The sequence below is a fragment of the Hippopotamus amphibius genome, chromosome 10 (genome assembly GCF_030028045.1).
Source record: "Hippopotamus amphibius kiboko isolate mHipAmp2 chromosome 10, mHipAmp2.hap2, whole genome shotgun sequence".
In the NCBI taxonomy this organism is placed as follows: domain Eukaryota; kingdom Metazoa; phylum Chordata; class Mammalia; order Artiodactyla; family Hippopotamidae; genus Hippopotamus; species Hippopotamus amphibius.
Genome location: NC_080195.1, coordinates 47,826,256 through 47,849,060, shown reverse-complemented (window position 1 = coordinate 47,849,060; position 22,805 = coordinate 47,826,256). Strand labels below are relative to the sequence as shown.

The following is a 22,805-nucleotide window of genomic DNA, read 5'->3' as shown; positions in this document are numbered from 1 at the left end:
TGCTGAGCCTGTGCTCTAGAGCCTGAGAGCCACAACTATTGAGCCCATATGCCACAACTACTGAAGCCTGTACCCCACAACAAGAGAAGCCATAGCAATGAAAAGCCTGCATACCGCAACAAAGAGTAGCCCCTGCTGGCCACCACTAGAGAAAGCCCACGTGCAGCAGCAAAGACCCAGTGTAGCCAATAAATAAATAAATATTTAAAAAAAAAGAAAAGGAAACAAAATAAGGGTGCCCATGATCGAAAGGCAAGAAATAAGAAGTGTTGGTGAGGTTGTGGAGAAAAGGGAACCCATGTGTACTGTTGGTGAGAATGTAAATTGGTTGCAGCTCCTTATGAAAAGTAGTATGAAGGTTCCTCAAAAAATTAAAAATAGAGCTACCATGTGATCCAGCAATTCCACTTCTGGGTATTTATCCAAAGAAAACAAAAACACTAACTTGAAGAGATATCTGCACTCCCATGTTCACTGCAGCATAATTTACGATAGCCAAGATATGGAAACAGCCTAAGTGCCCATTGATGGATGAGTGAATAGAGAAGATGTGGTGTAACAATGGAATATTACTCAACTATTTAAAAAAAAATTATACCTTACCATTTGTGACAATATGGATGGATGCCTTTGAGGGTGTGGACACTAAGTAAAATAAGAGAAAGACAAATACTATATGATCGCATACATGTGTAACCTAAAATCAAAACCAAAAAAACAAGCTCATATATAAAGCAAACAGATTGGTGGTTCCCAGAGTTGTGGGGAAGAGGTGTATGGAATGGGTGAAGGGAGTCAAAGGGTACAAACTTCCGTTTATAGAGTAAGTCATGAGGATGTAATGTATAGCATGCCAGCTTTGTTTATAAAACTGTATTGCATATTTGAAAGTTGCTAAGAGAGTAAATCTTAAAAATTCTCATCACAAGAAAAAAAATTGTGATTATGTAAGGTGACGGAGGTTAACTAGACTTATTGTGATGATCAGTTCATAATGTATCCAAATCATGATGTACACCTGAAACTAATGTTACATGTCAGTTACACCTCAAAAAAGAATTTTTTTTTTTAAAGAACAAAAAAACCAGAATTAAGAATTAGGGTTTGTACATAATCTAAGCACTTGGTGAGGTTGTGACAGAAAGGTTCACATGTGTGGTTGTGGTCAGGTTAGATGCCTTGTGAGGACTCATCCAACAGCATGTCACAGTAATTCTGAGATGTGTACTAAAATTGTCTTCAATTGTGAGGCAGTTTTTATTGTATTTTATTTGGTATTGAACCTTTTTTGGCAACATAGGAGGTTTCTTTTTTGATACCATTAAAGTCTAAATGCTCTAAAATTAGACATTGGGAAGGAATTTGTTAGCGTCTGTCTCTACTGTGGAGGTCTCTGGCCAACCCAAGGAGTCTCTTCACCTGCTTTTATTCACTTGCTGTATAGAAGGGGCGTGGTGAACAAGAGCATATTTTTATTTAAAGCAGGTGAGATATGTTTTAGAAAAGTCACATGACAGGTTTTCTGATTTTTCTGTGTTAATTGAACTTTTGTGTTTTTGTAGGTGATAATCTTGGCCAGCAATACAGCAGCCCACAACAAGTGATTGGCAAACGAGGTTCTGATATCATCATTGTGGGCCGGGGCATAATAACAGCAGCTAATCGTCTAGAAGCAGCCGAGATGTACAGAAAAGCTGCTTGGGAAGCTTATTTGAGTAGACTTGCTGTTTGAGTGTCTTGGATACATTTTTGTGAAGGCCTTGAAGATAACATGCTCTCCTGAGATGCCACTGTTTTGGAATAATAAGCAGCCTTTAATACTGCTTGGATTCTTCCACAGGTCCTGTGTGGAATGACTTCTGGAGTTACCAGGGCCTACAGGAAATATTCAATGAGTTGTAATCACTGCACTGTCACTATAATCAGTTCGTTTTCAAGCTTTCTTTTATTGAAACTGATGTTGGTTAGGCAGTCACAGTCCTGTCCTGTTAGAATCTTGCACATTTGAGGATACCCCCATCTCTAGATCAGACTTTTATTTTTTTTAATTGCCATGAGACAGAAATTTTAGATCATAAAGAGGCTAAAACCAGTACAACATTTCTTGTGTCCTTTATTCTTTGTCTAATGTGGTACCCTAATATTTAAATATTAGCTGCTCTCCTCCTCTTCTGCTTAAAAGTAGTAATTCTGATGTCCAAATGGTGCTGGCTCTCAGCACTGCCATTGCTCACTCACCAGAGGGGGCCCAGTGGGGAAGCAGGAGGTGACTGTAGCTGAGCCCCTGAAGCCAGTATCTGACTTTCATTTCAAGGTGGGGAGGCTTCTGACTCATTTCTTCTCTGGGACAGCAGTTTGAACCTGTGCTGAACCCCAGTCACCGATTCCTTTTACCTTATTTCTCTTAGAAATGGAGCAGCCGCTCCTTTGTTTACTTAAATAGACAGCAGTGTCAAGAGGCCCAAGGTTTCATTTGGAAGTTCACTTGAGGATCCTACATGATTGTCCCAAACACCATTGACAGAGTGGGATGTCAGCCTTCACATTTAGAAATAAAGGGGCTTCCTAGGTGGCGCAGTGGTTAAGAATCTGCCTGCCAATCCAGGGACACGGGTTCGAGCCCTGCTCCAGGAAGATCCCACATGCCACAGAGCTTAGCGCCCGTGTGCCACAACTATTGAGCCTGTGCTCTAGAGCCTGTGAGCCACAACTATTGAGCCCATGTGCTGCAGCTACTGAAGCCCACATTCCTAGAGCCCATGCTCTGCAACAAGAGAAGCCACGGCACTGAGGAGCCCATGCACCACTACGAAGAGTAGCCCCCACTCACTGCAACTAAAGAAAGCCCACGCACAGCAAAAAAAAATACCCAACACAGCCAATAAAATAAATAAATAAAAAAGAAATAAAGAGAGAGGAGCCCAGCAACAGAGCTGGAGTTGTTAGCAGCCATCTGGTGATTCCGCTGCGGAGGGCTGGGCACGGCCACCTCCTAGACTCTGCCTTCACGCACGTGGCAGTTAGGCAGCTGTTTCACTCTGGTCCCAAGTGCGTTTCTCCTGGAGATTCCTCTGAGTTTCTGGATGATCCTGTTCTCCAATACTCATCCAGATTTTCTCCATTTCTGTATTTCTCTGGTCTGTTCAGGACGCATCTTGGAGGGAGGGGAGTGAAGGGTGTGGGTGCAGGTGATCATTTTGAAATGGCCCCTCTGCACATTCAAGGTTCTGGGGGCCTGGAGCAGGGCCAGGTGGCTCTCAGTTCTGATTCCACCAGCACGCTCCTGATCTGCCGTTCTCATCTCAGTCATGGCTACAAGCAGTGGCAGGTGTCAGAGGAACATGCCATTTCCTCAGGATGGCAGCTGTCCCCATCCCTGACTGCCCCACTCTTCAGCTCTTGTGACTCAGATAAAGCCTGTTATGTCACCTCAGGTTCTTATCTTGGAGTCTGCACTTAATGGCTTCTCTGCTCTAAAGTCCAATTGAGCTTCAGGTCCCAGTGCTGCAGCTCCAGAGACGTTCCCTCTGGGAAAGGCAAGTTATAATGGCATAGGCCGGAAGGAAATGGAAGAGGTGTGGCCTCAGGGCTACTCTGGAGGAGCTGAAAGGAAGAGGTGGAAATTTTTCTAATAAGAACTTACAGGAATTTCTTGGTTATCTTCAAAGTCTTGGTGACCTCAAGACTGAGAGACCTTTACTGGACTGACTGGCTCTCACACTTCAGCATGCATCAGAATCACCCAGTTTTTAAATCAGATACTGGCCCAGCTCCAGTGTTTCTGACTCTGGGTAGTTCTAGGATAGGACATGAAAGTTTGCATTTCTAAGAAGTTCTCAGGCACGGGTAATGGTCGTACAGGGACCACACTGAGAGCACCACTGCCCTGCTTAGTCACATTTTCGTTCTGCAATGAGATTGTCTTCTGCCATAAGCAGTTCTGTTACCGAAGCTCACTCAGGGCCCCTCCTGGGTGATATGAAGAGAAATCAGAGGCACATCAAAGAATCACCTGGGCCCCACCATCAGTGATTCTCTTTCAGCAGATTTGAGGTGAGGCCTAGAAATCTGCATTTCTAACAGGTACTGCAGGTGATTTTGATGTTTCTCAGTACTAAGCCCAGCACATTCTGGAGTCACAAAACTTTGGAGCATAAATTCATTGAGACAAAGAAGAACTTGGCTGTCTAGGACCTATAAGGGGCTATTCAGCATAGAAGTATTTTTAGAGGCATTGATAGTTTAGCCCTTTTTTGGTCAAGAAGTGTTTACAGAGCATGAGCTCTGAGCTCACAACACTGGTCCTAGTGTAGGAAATGAAAATAGTCTTCACAGGGTACCCAGAACAACATCTGTAAGACTAATGGGAGGGACTTCCCTGGTGGTCCAGTGGTGAAGAACCCTTCCAATGCAGGGGACGTGAGTGCGATCCCTGGTCAGGGAACTAGGATCCCACATGCTGCGGTGCAACCAAGCCTGTGCACCGCAACTACTGAGCCTGCATGAATAACTAGAGAGCCTGTGCACTGCAACGAAAGATCCCACATGCCCCAACCGAGATCCTGCATGCCACAACCAAGACCCAACGCAGCCAAAATAAGTAAATAACAATTTTAAAAGATACGAGTGGGAGTGGAGAATATCAATACTGCCTTCCTCCAATCCTCTAGGTGTTTAGTAGAGCATAAGCCAGTCAATCTGTAGTGCCACAGGAACCTACGAACCTGGTCTGCTGTCCTTAAAGCTATAGGCCGTGAAAAGTAAAGGCATCTGCTCACAACCAGCTTGTGAGCAACACAGGCCTGGGGTCTCAGACCCAACTCAACTCACACTGATGTGGACTGTGTGCATCTGGAAAGGGGCGCTGGAGGGTGAAAATGGCAGCCTGAGGCACACCACGGCCACTCAGCCACCTCTCCTGAACACATGCTGCTGGGTCACATAGGCAAGGCCCAGAAGCACCACCATAGCTCTTCCAGGATTTCCAAAGAAGAGGATAGATACAGCGTGTCATCTCCTTTGACGGGGGTGGATGCAAGGAGCAAGAGTGGGGAGGCTCAGAACTAGGGTGTGTGTGCACTGTGTGTGTTGGGGGTGTGTGTGTGTGTGTGTACACATCAGAGGGCCAAGTGGATGTCCCTGGCTCGGAAGGAGCTGAGGTTTCTGACAGCGCATCCTGGTCCGTGCAGTGCTGGCCCCTGGGTGCAGTTTGGGGAGGCTCCCACCAACCATGGGTTCGCTGCTACGTGAGGGTCCAGCGCCCTGAGGGGTGGGCAAAAGAAAATACTTGAGGAAATCCAACAACCAAGGGAGGAAAGCAAAGCAAACTACCTGTAACAGGTGTTAGCACCAAGAGAGCAGGGATTTCACTTTGTGTTCAGTGCAGTAACAGCACCTGGAATGGGCCCAGCAAATGAATGTGAGCACGGGTGCCCTCCGGTGAAGGGGAGCTGCCACAGGAAGCAGGCCTGCTTCAGAATAACAAAAACAAGATGACAATTTGTGTGTGTTGGGGGAGGGGGGAGCTAAAATGAAAATTTTAGTTTTGAGTGTGAAAATCAGATGGAAAAATTTCAAGATGGTATAATGTTGAGAACTACGTCTGTGGGCAGGAAGATCAAGTTGGAGAAATACCAAAATTCAAAACAAAGGGACAAAGAAATGGAAATAATGAGGGAGTAGATGAGAGGCTTGGAGGACTGAGGCACATAAAGAGAAGACGATGGGAGGACAGGAGATAATTACAGAAGTAATTGAGGAAATTTTGCACAGTTTGAAAAAATACTTGAGTCAGCAGAAGCATACACCTCTGCACATGCTGTCAAAATTACTGAACTCCAAGGATGGGAAATTTTACAAACATCTAGAGGAGTAAATTACTTGCAAAGTGGAAGGAATCCAACTAGCAGCAGACTGTCGTCTGTAACACTGGAAGCTTGGAGGCAGGTAGCGACATCCACAGGCCCTGAGAAAGGCCTGTCACAGCCAGGAGTCCCGAGCCCAGCCGTGTCGGGCTGTAGCAGCCTGGTGGTGAGCGAGGGTGCACCTCAGTGCTCTGACTCCATCACACGGTGAGTGAGTGAGAGGCACCGAGCACGTGCCTCTGAAAAGGCTGCGAGTACACAGGTAGAGTGGGGGTATCTGGCCAACAGAAATGGGATGGTCAGCCGCTGAAGCGGTGACTGTACCCCAGAATCTTAGGAAACTGATACTGGGAGCTCCTTAGAGATCATCTCATCTGATCACCCCATTTCACAGGTGAGATTGAGGCCCATTGGGAAATCACGCAAGGTTACAGAAGAGCCAATTACAGGCAGAGTAAGGACTAGAACCCCTGTCCTTATCCTCCAATTTGGTATTTTTGTTATTACACTTTTTATCCCCTTTCTGTACGGTAAATATATTCAACTTTTTTCCCATTTCTGTCAACGTGTAGATACGTACTATACGTATAATATTCTTTCACCAATTATTTATTGAACCTGACATACATCATCACAGCCCTTGGTTTCCAAACTAAACTTTCCAAAGGACTTCCATATCAACCTAAGAGACAGCAGCCAGTCTTTCCTACTCATCAGTCACAACTCAGAGACACGAGCTTCATTGCTACTAGGATTCAATAAAACGTACCCAAACAAGTGGCAGTTCTATTAATGTCCCCATTCTTCCTCCTTCCCTGAACCCATACACTTTGCCTTGTGGCCCAGCAGTTCCTCCCATTTGAGGTTGGAGAGTATTTCCAAGCACCACTGATGTTGGGCTCAGCTGTGTAACTCTGGCCCGTGAAATGTGGAGGGATGGGATAGGGTCCCAGTTCTGAGCCTAGATTCGTTTTCCTGTTCACCCCTTTCACTTCTGCCACCACCATGAAGAGAACATGCCCCGATGACGCCCACGTGTCTCAGGAGAACAAAACCCGCAGAGCCACACCAGCCTGCCACAGCCTGATGCCCAGGGGCCCCACCTGGTCCGCAAGCCTGTGCACATGGTAAGAAATGTTCATCGCTGTCTGCCACGGAATTCGGGGTGGGGGGCTGTTGGGCAGCAACAGCCAACTAATAGATTTGACAATGTGCAACAGCTCCCCCACGTCCAGGCCTGGTCAGCAGGAAGACAAAAACGACTCCACCAAGACTCAGCCTTCCTCGCCTTCCCCTTCGGCTGCTTTTGGTGATCTCTCCAAAATAGCTACTTGTAGGAATACTGTGCTTCAACAGTGAGCCCAGGGACTTCCTTGGTGAAGAATCCGCCTGCCAATGCAGGGGACATGGGTTCCATCCCTGGTCCAGGAAGATCCCACATGTCGACCACTAAGCCTGTGCACCACAACTACTGAGCCCACATGCTGCAACTACTGAAGCCCGTGCCTAGAGCCCATGCTCTGCAACAAGAGAAGCCACTGCAATGAGAAGCCCATGCACCGCAATGAAGAGTAAACCCTGCTGGCCACTAGAGAAAGCCTGCGCGCAGGAACGAAGACCTAACACAGCCAAAAACAAACATAAAAAACAGTGAACCCAGTATCAGTCAGTGAACCCACGGACTGCACAGATTGCTTCCTGAACCCCTGAGCAACCATTGGCTGACCAAGCATGGGCTAAGAGGCCAGGGGAGCAAGGATACAAAAACATGTTTTTTGAAGGAATATGGTATTTTTTTTTTAAAAAGGGGGGTGGGAATCAGGACTCCTTGGGCTCTTTATTTTATGGTTAATGTCTTATTAAGTGCTGTTTTTATTTTAGATTATAGGATATGGGATGCCATATCTTTTTTTTTAGATCCTAGGGCCTTTAAATTTCATAATCTGGCCTTGTATAAATTATCAAGTGATTTTTTTTTCTGCTCCACAATCTGTTTTCTCCATAGCCCTTCTAAGCCCACACTTGGCCTTTGTGCCTCAGGAAAGGGATGCCACAATGGAAATACAGAGAAACAAAACAATTAGAATATTTTTTAACTTTTAAAGTTCAAGGTCTTGGCATAAGGACTGGTTTGGAAAAACGTTTGCCACTCTCCTTCCCACCAAGGGAGCAGGAAAGGAGTGTCTCTCTGGCCTGCGAAGAGGAACAGAAGGTGGAGGGGTGGTCACAGTCAGCTCCTGGGGTGGGCTGTGGTACAGAATCTCCACCCAGACAGGCAGGGAGGGAAGAAAACAGATGCTCAGACAACAGAGGAGCTCTGGGCCTCACTTTTCTAGCAGGAGCCCAGGAGAGCAGTAACACCAGAGACCCCACCCCAGCACAGAGCATGGCAGTGGACTTGGCAGCCACATGCAGCTGGGGCAGAGCCTGAGACAGCCTGAGCTTCCTGTGGCTCTGGATGATATGAGGGAAAAGCCTCATTTCCCTGAAAAGGGCATGGGAGTCTGAGAAACAGATCTGGTGGACCTGAAGGCTCTCTCCCCCACCGTGCAGGGACATTTCAGCAGAAAGTGGTCCTGATGAGGACAGTGACGTCTTAGCAGGTGTCATGTGCACAGACAGCTCTGTGGGCCAGCCTCCAATGTCATGATGAGGCACTTGGCCTGCAGGGTGGGATGCAGGGGGACCCCTGAAACAACTGTGTTTAATAAGACACTGTCCCTCTTTACCTAGTAACTTTGAATCTCTTGAATAGAGATGGTGTTGTTAAAAATAATAATAAAAATGTTTTTTGCACACCCGAATGATGGCCCAAAGAGTCTTATTCACCTCACAGAATCTGCTCAGGAAAAAACAGCCTTGTCAGTCTCTGATCTCCTTCCCTCTTCTATGCTTTTCTCTTTCGCCCTCACCCCTGCCATCCTGCTTCCCTTAGACGTCCCCAAACCCCTGTGGTTTACTATTGGGCTATAGCATCCCCTCTTCCTCCCTCCTGTTGCCTTCTTCCCCTTTAAAACTCCCGGTCCATCCGATAGGGGCTGTCTCCCAACTCAGGTCAAGCCTACAGTCCCCGAGGCTTGAGCAAAAGAAGCCCTCAGGGACGGCCTGGCAGGCAGAGAGCGAGGCAGCCCCGGCCTCCTTGTTTCTCCTGGGGCCTCTGCCCAGCTCTCCCACCTACCCAGGACCCTCACAAGGGTGCAACCCACAACCCCCAGTTGATGGTGTGTTCTGTTCAGTGCAGGTTTTAAAATATTGTTTTATGGTCGCAGGCCAGGATGTGAATGCCATCACACACAACTGCTCATACAAACATTCCATTCTCGCAGGGCTGGCTGCACCAGCAGGGAAATGAGCCACAGACCAGTGCCTGCACCAACACCACCAAGGAAAACAGTCTCGAAAATGTTGAACGTTTGTGCCAGGAATCATGAAAGGTCTCAGTTGTCATCTTCTCTCATTTTTTAAATAGAAAATTTCCTTGAACTGTACCTGGGTTTTTGGTTACACACATGTACCAGAGATTGCTCATAAGATGGAGATGAGAAAAAGATGCAAGGAAGAGGGAGGGGGAGAGACATTTCATAATCTCTTCATCTGCACATAGAGGTATTTCATTTAATTTCAGTAGAGATGTGTGCCTCCAAGGCAGAAACTCATCATAGGTGACCTAGTCATACCGCAGAGTTCTGAGATAAGAAACGACAGTCCTGCTTTTCCCGGAGGGCGCAACACAGAGGAAAGAGCATCAAACTAGACCCAGGATCCCTGAGCCAGGGTCTCACTTGCCAACCTTCTCTCCAGGGGGACTGATCTCAATTTCCTCCTTAATAAGCTGGGGAAATGCCTTCCCTGAGTACCATGTGGCCTACTGTGAGGGGCACACGAAGGGAGGCTGCTTTTGTCTCAGGTGTTTGGCGTTCGATGCAGGTAGGACCAATGAAGATGTAACTGGCAAGCCTTCCAGGGGGTTTCCTTTTTTTTTTTCTTTTTTCTTTTTTTTAAATAAATTTTATTTATTTATTTATTCAATTTATTTGTTGGCTGCGTTGGGTCTTCGTTGCTGCACATGGATTTTCTCTAGTTGCTGAGAGCGGGGGCTACTCTTTGTTGCGGTGCGCAGGCGCCTCACTGTAGTGGCTTCTCTTGTGGTGGAGCATGGGCCCTAGGTGCGTGGGCTTCAATAGTTGCGGCACATGGGCTCAGTAGTTGTGGCTCACAGGCTCTAGAGCGCAGGCTCAATAGTTGTGGCGCATGGGCTTCACTGCTCCTTGGCATGTGGGATCTTCCCAGGGCAGGGCTCGAACCCGTGTCCCCTGCACTGGCAGGTGGATTCTTAACCACTGCACCACCTAGGAAGCCCTCTGGGGGTTTCCGAAGTCAAACTGAGATGGTAAATGGTAACCAGCTGCCCTGATGAACAGGCCCAGGCCTTTTAGTGTGTTCCCTGTTTACACATGTGTGAGCATTACTCTGACAAGGGGTCTGTAGCGGTCACTAGCACACCGGAGTGTCACCCACACGGAGTGGTTAAGAGCTTGTATCCTAGAAGCTGCTATGGTTGCTTGCAGTGTAGCACCTGCCTGTTTGCAACAAGAACTTGAGGGCACTTAACCTGAGGACACTCTGCGGCATTTGTCAAAAGGATCACAAAGCGTGTGTGGAGGTGGAGGCAGGGCGAGCACGGGGGCAGCAGAGGGGGCGGGGTTCGGTGGAGAGGATGGGGAGCCCAAGAAGACCTGGAGGCAGGTTCCGCCTCCTGACACGTAGCTCCCAGCCCCCGACAATCAGACACCAGAGCAGGCCAGATCACACAGGCCCCGTAACGTGACAAAAGCAGGCTCCGAACGTCCCAGCGTGGAACTCAGGGAAACCAGTTGGGTACGAAGACCGCGTATCTCACTGTGCCACAACCCCCAACCCGTCCCCAGGGCGGCTCTGTCAGCTGGGGCCGCCTGCGCAGCCACCATCCCTCCTAAAGCCGCACGCGCGGCAGGGGGAGCCGGCGGGCTGAGCGGCACGGGCTCTCCCTTCCCAGCACCGCCGCCGGCGCAGCGGGCACGGTCATTCCGCCTCCATCACGTCCTCCCCCAGTGGTCAGAATGGAGCCACGTCCTGCCTGAGGCGGCTGGAGCCCCTCAGCTGGGCGAGGACAGAAGCCGGGGTGGGGGGAGACCTAGCCAAGCCTCCTCAGACCCCACCGGGATGCGGGACGGGCGCGCCACATTCACAGGCGCGCTGACAGCCGCAGCTGGACGAGCTCCCAAGGGGGCCCTGAGTTTCCTCCACGCTGCTGTCCTCCTCCTCCGCGCCACGGCCCCGTCCCCACCAGGCACAAAGGCCTGCGGACGCTGTGGGCTCCAGGCTGCCCTTCTCAGAGGCGACAGGAGCCCCACACACCGGCTGAGAGCCCTCCAGCGAGGTAGGAGCTATTCAGCTAAGAGATGTCATGTGAACAGAGAAAAGGACCTCCTCTCCTCCCCTCTGATCTTCCTGTTTGCTGTTACCTGAAATGCCTCCCAAGAGTTTCATGATAATCACCTCCAGCTTTGATCCTAATTAAGCAAATAAAAAAAAAAAATGCCTTCTCAGAAGAGGCAGCTGAGAGTTACTTTAAGTACTAGTCAACCAAGTGGAATGAGAAGCCCCAGCCCTTTTTTTTTAATATATTCTTTAAGGTTTTCATTTATTTTTAATTTTTGGCTGCATTTGGGTCTTTGTTGCTGCGGGTGGGTTTTCTCTAGCTGTGGAGAGCGGGGGCTACCCTGTTACAGTGTGCTGGCTTATTGCGGCAGCTTCTTTTGTTGCGGAGCACAGGCTCTAGGCGTGAGGGCTTCAGTAGTTGCAGCACACAGGCTTAGTTGCTCCACAGCATGTGGGATCTTCCTGGACCAGGGATGGAACCCATGTCCCCTGCATTGGCAGGCGGATTCTTAACCACTGCGCCGCCAGGGACGTCCCCCAGTCCTCTTTAAAAAAGTGACAGTATAATCCTGATTTGGTTAAAATTACACATATATGCACAGAAAAGAAAACCAAGATGTGGTCCACAAAAAGGGCAAGAGCCGTTACCTCTGTGGGGTGTGACTGTAAAAGATTTTTAATTTCTTCATGATCTCTTTATTTTCCATCTTTTCCATATACTACTTTTGCATTAAAAAAGTAAATTGTTACATCAATAAAAGTAAGTACTGTTTGGAAATCTGTATTAAATCAATCAATAGATTGATTATAAAAGTAAAAAGCCATTCCCCACTCTTCCTTTCCAACAAACAAGTGCATTACTGACCATCTTTCCAAACAGATACAAGTGAAGAATTTTCCAGAAACCACAGGTGCTCCTTGCGGGGGGCCCCTGCGGCCACACAGCGGCAGGTCCCTTTGCATTAAGAGACTCACTCCCATCTGTGCGCTGCCGCAGCCCAGCAACAACAGCAAGGGCCTATCAGCCTTGGGTTTGAGAAAGCTCTGCAACCCACCTTCAGCTCCTGCTCCGTTATGTGTTAACTGGGTGCCGTGCGGGTGTGGCCAAACAGAGGAAGGACATAAGGGAATCACATACTGGGTCCTGTCTCTGAACAGCTGTTCCCAGAGCTTCCAGCAGGGGGCAGCAGGGCATTGTGCACGACAGCTCTGTCAACGGGCCTCTGGTGTCTCGGAGGAAATAGCCCTAACTTCCACATCAGGTGGAAGCCTGGAGCAACTCATCTTTTCTGTCTGTGGCTCAAGAATGCTGTGCCCTTACAGAGCTGCCCGATAGAAAGTGAGACTTTGAACAAGTTAATGTCCAGGAAACCCACGATCAAACAAAAGAGTAACCCAAAGTTTCTTCCGAAATCATATTTTTCTGTTTAGAAAAGTCTCAAAACCACCACGTGACTATTTTGTATATTTATCTACATTTGGCTTTCTTTCAAAAAGGATTTAAGGCAGCTTCACCAAGGCACAAGGTCTGTGTTTCATCCTAATTACACAGGACAAAGGAAATGCGGAATGTGTTCACATTTGCCCCCAGGTAATAAATAGGCTGTTTACTACTTGAACACCCCACTTACATCAATGGACAGATCATCCAAACAGAAAATCAATAAAGACACACAAGCTTTAAATGATACATTAGACCATCTCGACTTAATTGATATTTATAGGACATTCCATCCAAAAACGACAGACTACACGTTCTTCTCCAGTGCACACGGAACATTTTCCAGGATAGATCACATCTTGGGTCACAAATCAAACCTCAGCAAATTCAAGAAAATTGAAATCATATCAAGCATCTTCTCAGACCACAACGCCATGAGACTAGATATCAATTACAGGAAAAAAACTGCAAAAAATACAAACACATGGAGGCTAAACAATTCATTCTTAAACAACCAAGGAATCACTAAAGAAATCAAAGAGGAAATCAAAAAATATCTAGAAACAAATGACAATGAAAACACAACAACCCAAAACCTATGGGATGCAGCAAAATCAGTTCTAAGAGGGAAGTTTATAGCAATACAGTCCTACCTTAAGAAACAAGAAAATGATCGAATAAACAACCTAACCTTACACCTCTAACAACTAGAGAAAGAAGAACAAAGAAACCCCAAAGTGAGCAGAAGGAAAGAAATAAAGATCAGAGCAGAAATAAATGAACAAGAAAGGAAAGAAACCATAAGAAAAATAAATAAAACTAAAAGCTGGTTCTTTGAGAAGATTAACAAAATTGATAAACCATTAGCCAGACTCATCAAGAAAAAAAGGGAGAAGATGCACATCAACAGAATTAGAAATGAAAAAGGAGAAGTCACAATGGACACCTCAGAAATACAAAACATCATGAGAGACTACTATAAGCAACTATATGCCAATCAATTGGATAACCTGGAAGAAATGGATACATTCTTAGAAAAATACAATCTTCCAAGACTGAACCAGGAAGAAATAGAAACCATGAACAGACCAATCACAAGTACAGAAATTGAGGCAGTGATTAAAAATCTCCCAACACACAAAAGCCCAGGACCAGATGGGTTCACGGGCGAATTCTATCAAACATTTCGAGAAGAGTTAACACCTATCCTTCTCAAACTCTTCCAAAATATTGCGGAAGGCGGAGCACTCCCAAACTCATTCTACGAGGCTACCATCACCCTGATACCAAAACCAGGCAAAGATGTCACAAAAAAAGAAAACTACAGACCAATATCACTGATGAATATAGATGCAAAAATCCTCAACAAAATACTAGCTAACAGACTGCAACAGCACATTAAAAAAATCATACACCACAAGCACAGACCCGAGTGAAGATGATGGGACCCCCGGTAGGTCGCTCCGGGAAACTCCCTCCCCCGTTCTCGAACCGGTTGAGGGCTCCCAGGATGAGGAGGCTGCGCTTCCAACCCCGCCCCCGCCCCGGCCTCGGCCCCAGGGAAGCGGACCGCCGCCCGCAGCCCCCACCCCGCCGCCGCCGGGGCCCGCGGTCCCGAAAAAAAGCGACAGACCCGGCGCAGAACCGACGACTGGAGGGCGCCGAACAGACGCGGAAACTCACGCTCTCTACGGCCCGCCTGCGTCCACACGTCTTCGCGACCACGTACGTCATCACGCACGAGCGCCTGCTCCGCGACTCTCCAGCTCCCCGCGGCCTGAGGGGCGGGGAGAGAGCTTGGTTGACTTCGCGACGCAGCTCCCACGGTCCTCGTCTCGGGAAAGGAGGGCCGTAAAGCGGGGCGGGTGGGCTGCGGCGCATGCTCAGTTGGGCGCATCCGCGCTCTCTTCCCCGCGGGGTGAGCTGCCCGACCGTGGGCAGTGGCGGTGGCTTCTTGGAGGTTCGTGGGACACGACGACGAAAGGATCGCGGCCGAGAGCGGAGTGAAGGGCTTCTACCTTCTACTCGTCCTCCAAGCTCCGAGTGCCACTTAGGTAATAGTGTTCCTTCTACCATAAGTAACTATTGGCGGCCCACCACGGCCTGCATTCGAGGGGCCGGACGTGGGATGGGGAAGCGGCGAGTGGGCCGCGTGGCGACTGAGAAACCGCCTTTCCTGGCCCCAGCCCTGCCACAGGTTCGAGACCTGCTGCGTGGAGGAGTCGCATACTACTTGTGAAGCGGATGGTGGCAGAGACAGAAATCTTCATGTTATCAGACAGCGGGAGAGCGGCCCATGTCCTGTCTCAGGGTGGAACCCACGGTTACAAAGCAGGCCAGCAAAACAAGGTCGTGGGGGTGCATGTCACTCCCCAAACCTTCCATCTGAGGCTGCATTTCTCTTTGCCCATTTAAGGCTTCAGGTGTTAAGTATTTCGGTTAATGTATCATTTGATACAGTTTTGATTATGGTTCTGTTTTTGCTCTGGAACAGGTTTTATGTTGGGTTGTAGGAGTCCGATTAAGTGCTGTATTTCATACAATATGAGAAAGCTATCTTATTTGATACGGAATTTTCTAATAACTGGGGGAAAATACGTCTTTTCCAAGGAAGAAACCAAGTGCAGGTGCTTTTATGCTGCTCTGTGTTTATTGAAAGTTGTGGCAGCTGTGTTTAGATAGTCTACTTAAACAAAAACTGCCAGAATCAGAAGAGTTTTGATTGTCCTTTGTTATCGTGTATTGCACGAATTCTTCATGGAAATGTTTATTTTGGGGTTTGGAATTTAAATGAAGATTTGGCTCACGTGCAGGGTATATAACAGACTTCGAAGTGGTAAAGAAGAATCTTAGCCATTTGCGACTATGCTCCTTGAGCCTTACAAGTTACCCCTTTCTCCTGAAAACAATATGCTGATTAGAAAGTTTGGCTGACAACGAGAAACTGCATTTCTGGAAATAGAAATTCAACTGAAGGGTGGAGGTGAATGGCCAATAGAAGTATTTTGTATATTTGCCTAGAAAAAAATAAAATAATTTCTCAAAAAAAAAAAAATCATACACCATGATCAAGTGGGGTTTATCCCTGGGATGCAAGGATTCTTCAATATACGCAAATCAATCAACGTGATACATCATATCAACAAATTGAAGGATAAAAACCATATGATCATTTCAATAGATGCAGAAAAAGCTTTTGACAAAGTTCAACATCCATTTATGATAAAAGCTCTCCAGAAAATGGGCATAGAAGGAAATTACCTCAACATAATAAAAGCCATATATGCAAAACCAAAAGCCCACATCGTTCTCAATGGGGAAAAACTGGAAGAATTCCCCCTAAGAACAGGAACAAGACAAGGGTGTCCACTCTCACCACTATTATTCAACATAGTTTTGGAAGTTTTAGCCACAGCAATCAGAGAAGAAAAAGAAATTAAAGGAATCCAAATTGGAAAAGAAGAAGTAAAATTGTCACTCTTTGCAGATGACATGATATTATATATAGAAAACCCTAAAGACTCCACCAGAAAACTGCTAGCACTCATTGATGAGTTTAGTAAAGTAGCAGGATACAAAATTAATGCACAGAAATCTCTTGCATTCCTATACACTAACAACGGAAGAGCAGAAAGAGAAATTAAGGAAACTCTCCCATTCACCATTGCAACAAAAAGAATAAAATACCTAGGAATAAACCTGCCTAAGGAGGCAAAAGATCTGTATGCAGAAAACTTTAAGACATTGATGAAAGAAATCAAAGACGACACAGATGGAGAGACATTCCATGTTCCTGGATTGGAAGAATCAACATCGTGAAAATGACTGTACTACCCAAAGCAATTTACAGATTCAATGCAATCCTGATCAAATTACCAATGGCATTTTTCACAGAACTAGAGCAAGAAATCGTACGATTTGTATGGAAACGCAAAAGACCCCGAATAGCCAAAGCAATCTTGAGAAGGAAAAATGGAGTTGGTGGAATCAGGCTTCCTGACTTCAAACTATACTACAAGGCCATAGTGATCAAGACAGTATGGTACTGGCACAAAAACAGAAAGGTAGATCAATGGAATAGAATAGAGAACTCAGAAGTAAGCCCAAACACATATGGGCACCTTATCTTTGACAAAGGAGGCAAGAATATACAATGGAAAAAAGACAGCCTCTTCCATAAGTGGTGCTGGGAGAACTGGACAGCAACATGCAAAAGAATGAAATTAGAACACTTCCTAACACCATACACAAAAATAAACTCCAAATGGATTAAAGACCTAAATGTAAGGGCAGACACTATAAAAGTCCTAGAGGAAAACACAGGCAGAACACTCTTTGACATACATCAAAGCAACATCCTTTTTGACCCACCTCCTAGAATCATGGAAGTAAAATCATGAATAAACGAATGGGACCTCATGAAACTTAAAAGCTTTTGCACAGCAAAAGAAACCATAAACAAGACTAAAAGGCAACCCTCAGAATGGGAAAAAATAATTGCATATGAAACAACAGACAAAGGATTACCCTCCAAAATATACAAGCAGCTCATGAAGCTTCATACCAAAAAAGCAAATAACCCAATCCACAAATGGGCAGAAGACCTAAATAGACATTTCTCCAAAGAAGACATACAGATGGCCAACAAACACATGAAAAGATGCTCAGCATCACTCATCATCAGAGAAATGCAAGTCAAAGCCACAATGAGGTATCACCTCACACCAGTCAGAATGGCCATCATCACAAAGTCTGGAAACCACAAATGTTGGAGAGGGTGTGGAGAAAAAGGAACTCTCCTGCACTGCTGGTGGGACTGTAAGTTGGTACAGCCACTATGGAAAACAATTTGGAGGTTCCTTAAAAAACTACAAATAGAACTACCATATGATCCAGTAATCCCACTCCTGGGCATATACCCAAAGAAAACCATAATCCCAAAAGAAACTTTTACCATAATGTTTATTGCAGCACTCTTTACAATAGCCAGGACATGGAAGCAACCTAAATGCCCATCAACAAATGAATGGATACAGAAGATGTGGCATATATATACAATGGAATATTACTCAGCTATAAAAAGGGATGAGATGGAGCTATATGTAATGAGGTGGATAGAACTACAATCTGTCATACAGAGTGAAGTAAGTCAGAAAGAGGACAAATATTGTATGCTAACTCACATATACGGAATCTAAAAATGGTACTGATGAACTCAGTGACAAGAACAAGGATGCAGATACAGAGAATGGACTGGAGAACTCGAGGTATGGGAGGGGGCGGGGGGTGAAGGGGAAACTGAGACGAAGCGAGAGAGTAGCACAGACATATATATATTACCAACTGTAAAATAGTCAGTGGGAAGTTGTTGTATAACAAAGGGAGCCCAACTCGAGGATGGAAGATGCCTTTGAGGACTGGGGCGGGGAGGGTGGGGGGGACTTGAGGGGTGGGGGAGTCAAGGAAGGGAGGGAAGATGGGGATATGTGTATAAAAACAGATGATTGAACCTGGTGTACCCCCCAAAAAAATAAAAAAAATTAAAAAAAAATAGGCTGTTTACTGATAGCCTTAGTGTTTGCCAAGGTGAAGTAAAGGGAATTTGGCCCAAGGCTGAGAGCAGATGAATTTGGGATGAAAGTCCAACAGCCTTGAAGTGATTCCAGCAGCAGAAAAGTGATTAGTGAAAGAGATTTTACAAAAAGGAGCAGGTAGCAGGAGGCCGGCACTTTGGTTGTGAGAGCTGGCCCTCTGTACCAGCTTGTCGCTGGTTAGCCTTGTGGCACCTGGGAAAGCCACTGCCCTCTCTAGCAATCTGTTTCCTCTTCTATAAACAGGGGATAGGATCTGGTAACTTTTGAGTCAGGTATGGGAACAGAGGGAACTTAGGGGCCCTGCAGGGAAGGACAGCTGAAATGGGTTTTGTGCTTTGGGGCCCAGGAGTTTGGCTAGGGAGGTCACTGGAAGGAAACTGCTGTTAACAGTAACGTGCAAGAAGCAACTTTGTATGGAAGCCACATCTTGACCTTCTTCATCTGCACCATCTATTTCCAGCCTTCGCACCTGGGAACAGGGGTGGGCGGCCAGATGGGTGGTCTTCACAGTTTCTAGCCTAAACTTTAAGTAAAAGCTGGGAGGGTCCAAAGACATCTCCTCAGCCCTCCCTGGAGCCACCCCAGCTGCCCCCGAGCAGTGCACGAACCCTGCTCTGGAGTATTGGACTGGCTTGCGTGGCGTCCCCTGAGTGGGTACACAGCCACTTCAATCCCCACCAGGGCAGCAGTCACCTCAGAAAGGAACGTGCACGCCATAAAGAGTGGCAGGCAAACACAAAATCTTTTGGTTTTAATCTTTACTTTCAATCCCAAACAATCTCTTTCCTTTTCGTTACAAAAGTACTAAACAGACAGGAGAAGGAAGTGGACATCTGCAAACTACGTGCCTTCCACAGGCGTCTCAATAATCCCATCACCAGCACCCACGTGCAGGGCAGAGACTCCAGGTAAGTAATTCTCAGCAATCGCAACTATACCATAAATGCACGGTCATTTTATTTCATATAAAAATGGTCGCCAGGAGCAACGCCAGACTGTGTGGGTTTTACTCACTCTGACGCTCCCAAGAGCCTTCTCCTCTGGCCAGACTGGAGGCCCAGCCCCCCGGAAGGCAGCTCACTGAGACGGCAAGCTGGGTGTGCTGAGGAAAGCCGAGAGCGCTGTCGCCGGGCTTGGAGGGGTGGCCAGGTGGCACGGCCGGGCGCCTTCCTGTGTGGGCTCCTCGCCCAGGCGCACCGGAAGGTCTCTGTGCTCGGCCGTGCAGGGAGCCGTGATCAAGCCGAGCAGCTGTCCAAAGCATGTCAGTCTCTGGCTTGACCGCGCGCCCCTCCAGCCCTCTAAGCGGAAGGAGCTGTCAGTCCACTGTGCCGTTGTAGGATTTGTTGAACTTGTTGAAGGTGAAATCCAGCGTGTGTGTGGAGATGGGCTTTCTGTACAGAGGGTTTGAAGCCTAGAGAACACAGAAGGTAAGAGGACGTGTCAGTTCATTCATTCATTCCAACACGCAGGGTTGGAGGCCCTTGTGAGGTCAGTCACCCGGGAAGGCAGCAGGCCCGGCACGCAGGAGGAGGCGCTGGCCTTGTGCTGCAGGACTGGCTCCTCTAACCCGCCGGCCTGGGACGGTCCTGCCCTTCCCTGAGCTTTCTCTCTCCATCCCTGAAGTGACGGGCTGTGTCTGTCAGATGGTCTCTGAAGTCCCTGTGGCTTTGACAAATTAACCGGGGAGTCAAGAGGCACTCACTCTGCGCTCAGTCCTTCGGGAACGTGCAGTCTGCTCGGGGAGACGAGACACACACGGACACCGTGAGCACGTGGGAGCCTCTCCTGCCCAGATCGTCTGCACTCTCCCTGCTGAGGTTGTGCCCGGTGCCTCTGCCCGTGAGCCTCTCGATGGGGGCAGGTGCAGGGCTCTGTGCAGGGCGTCCAGAACTGGGCACGCACTGCCTCTTAGGTTTTGCTTCTTTTTGTTTGTTTGTTTTGTTTTAACTTTTTGGTTGCACCATGCGGCATGTGGGATCTTAGTTCCCTGACCAGGGACTGAACCCGAGCCCCCTGCAGTGGAAGCGCGGAGTCTTAACTGCTGGACCAGCAGGGAAGTCCTCGCTTCTTTGTTTTGAATGCCAAAGATGTTAGTGGGCCTCTGCTTGAACTCAACCGGACCCCCAAGCTTGACATTTTTTCTACTTCTGACTTCCTACTGGCTTACCATCTCGTAGCGGGCCCTGGATCGCTCGCTCTGGAACTTGGCGAACTCTCTCCGGTCGTGGATGGTGACGAGCAGCTTCCAGATGGCCAGGAGCGCGAGCCCAATCAGGAGGATGCTGCCGACCACAACCAGGAGGATGGTCGTGGCGTTGGGGGCGGTTCCACACTCTGGGGGGGACCAGGGCATGTGAGCAAAGCCACCGCCGTCACCGCGCCCTCACCCCCCGCACTTAGGCCCATCCGCTCTCCCCAAAGGCCTTCCCTGGATTCTCTGAGACCCTCACATTGCTTCTGGGAGACTTGGGTGGCAGGCAGGCTTCTCCAAGGCACATGAAGTGAAAGCTTCAGAGAGGGCTGGTGACTGTCCCAAGGCCACACAGCAAGTCGATGGCAAAGTCCAGGAGAGCCTTGGGGGCTGCTCCACTTTCTCCCACACGCTGCGTGTGGCTGCATCTCCCTAACTCGAAGCACCCACGCCCCAGCCTGGCCCTGCCTTCCGTGCAGGACGCTGGACCACGTCTCAGCTTTCATGTAAACAGTTTCAGAAGTAGACCGGGTGGCAGGAGGTTTCATGAAGCCGCTTCCACCAGGGCTGGGCCAGGGGCCAGCCAACATTTGTAAGCCCTTAGTGTGGAGCCTTTGGAGCAAATGTGCTTATTTTCAAAGAACCGCAAAGACGGCGCTTGGAAACAAAGCCTCATTCTTACAGGCGTGCATCCTGGGCTGGGACCACAACACTTCCCTCTGCCTCTGGCCTAGGGAAGGCACATTATGTGGTCTGGCCCCATTTGGAAAAACAGCTTGCAGTGCTGTGAACTGAAGAGAGCAGATCTTTTTCCGTACCCACCCCCTCAAACTCCTCCAGAGAAGAATAAAAGGGGTCATACCAGAAACCCTACTTACCCCAAGGAAAATGGCCATTGGTCCCTGGGCCCAGAGCGTGAGGCAGAATTGCCCATGCTGGATTAGAGTGTGCTGTCCTCAGGGGCCCAGGAAGCTGGACACGGCACTTGTGGGAATGTTAACCCAGTGCTCCATCTGCCCTTCTTGGACCCCACGCCAGGAGGTGGCAGCCCGGCTAGGGCTGTGTGTGTACCCAGATGCTCCTGGACGCCCAGCCCTGCCCGTCCAGACCTGCCCTGCACGCCCGCACGGCCATCAGCCATGTAGGCTGTGCTCTGTGCTTACGGTCACCCTTGTGGCCCCTCCTTCAAGATGAGACGCTCCCCCGGGGCAAGGCCCTTTCCTCCAATAATTCCCATTCCCCCAAGCCACGCCCTCCAAGCTCTGCCCCAGCAATGGGCCCCCGGATCTGCAACCATCCTCCTTCTAAACTACAGCAGATGGGCAGAGGCGACCTGAGAGCCTCGTCTTTATAAGGGACCTGTATCCCTCCTCTCTTGGGAGTTTGGAAAGGACGGTGAGGAGAGAACGGGTGATACGTCTGAAACCGAGCCCCCGGGGCAGCAGCCGGAGCCGGCCCTCACCCACCTGGCTCCCGGAGGACTGTCAGGTTGGACTTCCCACTGGGGAGCTCTGCATAGGTGAACATCATCACACAGTCCTTGGCGGTTTTGTAGAAACAAAGCACAGCCTCCTGGTCATCTTTCACTGGAAGAAAACCAAGCAGAAACGTCCTGAGTGTGTCTGTGAGTGACTCAGGGCTGCTGAGGGACGGGGTGAGAGCTGAACCCCACAGGGAACAAAGAGGGCACAGAGAGGCGTAAAGGGCAGGCTGGGCCTTAAAAGTAAGTTCAGGGACTTCCTAGGCGGGCCCGTGGTTAAGAACCCGCCTGCCGATGCAGGGGACACAGTTCGATCCCTGTCCTAGGAAGATCCCACGTGCCGTGGAGCAACGAAGCCCGTGTGCCACAACTATTGAGCCCGTGTACCGCAACTACTGGAGCCCACGCACCTAGAGCCCATGGTCTGCAGTAAGAGAAGCCACGGCAATGAGGAGTCCGTGCACCACAGCAAAGAGTAGCCTCCGCTTGCCACAACTAGACAAAGCCCGTGTGTAGCAACAAAGACCCACACAGCCAATAAATAAATAAATAAATAAATAAATGATAAATAAATAAATATTCAGGTTCCTCACATCAGGAACGCAGGCTGGGGGCTACGCTAGGCTGCCCCGGGGACGTGAATTCCCTTCCACGCGAGGGGAGGCCTGTGGGACGCGCGGGAGGCTCCCGGGGCCCCTGCAGCGCTCGCCAGGGAGCCGTGGCAGGAGAGGAGGCGCTCCTGCCGGGGCGGAGCTGGGTAATGGAACCGGGTAAAGACGACGAAGGGCCGTCCTGCTGCCCGTGGAGGCCTGAG

General features: G+C 48.5%; 2 protein-coding genes across 4 annotated transcripts in view; one reads left to right on the top strand and one right to left on the bottom strand.

Annotated features, from left to right (window-relative positions):
- Positions 1-2,090, top strand: part of UMPS (uridine monophosphate synthetase) — a 47,260-nt gene extending 45,170 nt beyond the window's left edge. For all 3 annotated transcript variants that reach the window (XM_057696742.1, XM_057696743.1, XM_057696744.1), the window contains one exon: positions 1,563-2,090. In XM_057696742.1, coding sequence (XP_057552725.1) covers positions 1,563-1,732 — 170 coding nt within the window. In that variant the 3' untranslated portion in view covers positions 1,733-2,090. The remainder of the gene's footprint in view (positions 1-1,562) is intronic.
- A 17,168-nt stretch (positions 2,091-19,258) lies between these two features.
- The window catches only part of ITGB5 (integrin subunit beta 5), a 113,615-nt gene continuing 110,068 nt past the window's right edge, over positions 19,259-22,805 (bottom strand). The window contains exons 13-15 of the mRNA XM_057696341.1: positions 21,978-22,097; positions 20,488-20,654; positions 19,259-19,731 (exon numbers count right to left, since the gene is read on the bottom strand). Of these exons, the coding sequence (XP_057552324.1) occupies positions 19,636-19,731; positions 20,488-20,654; positions 21,978-22,097 (383 nt within the window). The 3' untranslated portion in view covers positions 19,259-19,635. The remainder of the gene's footprint in view (positions 19,732-20,487; positions 20,655-21,977; positions 22,098-22,805) is intronic.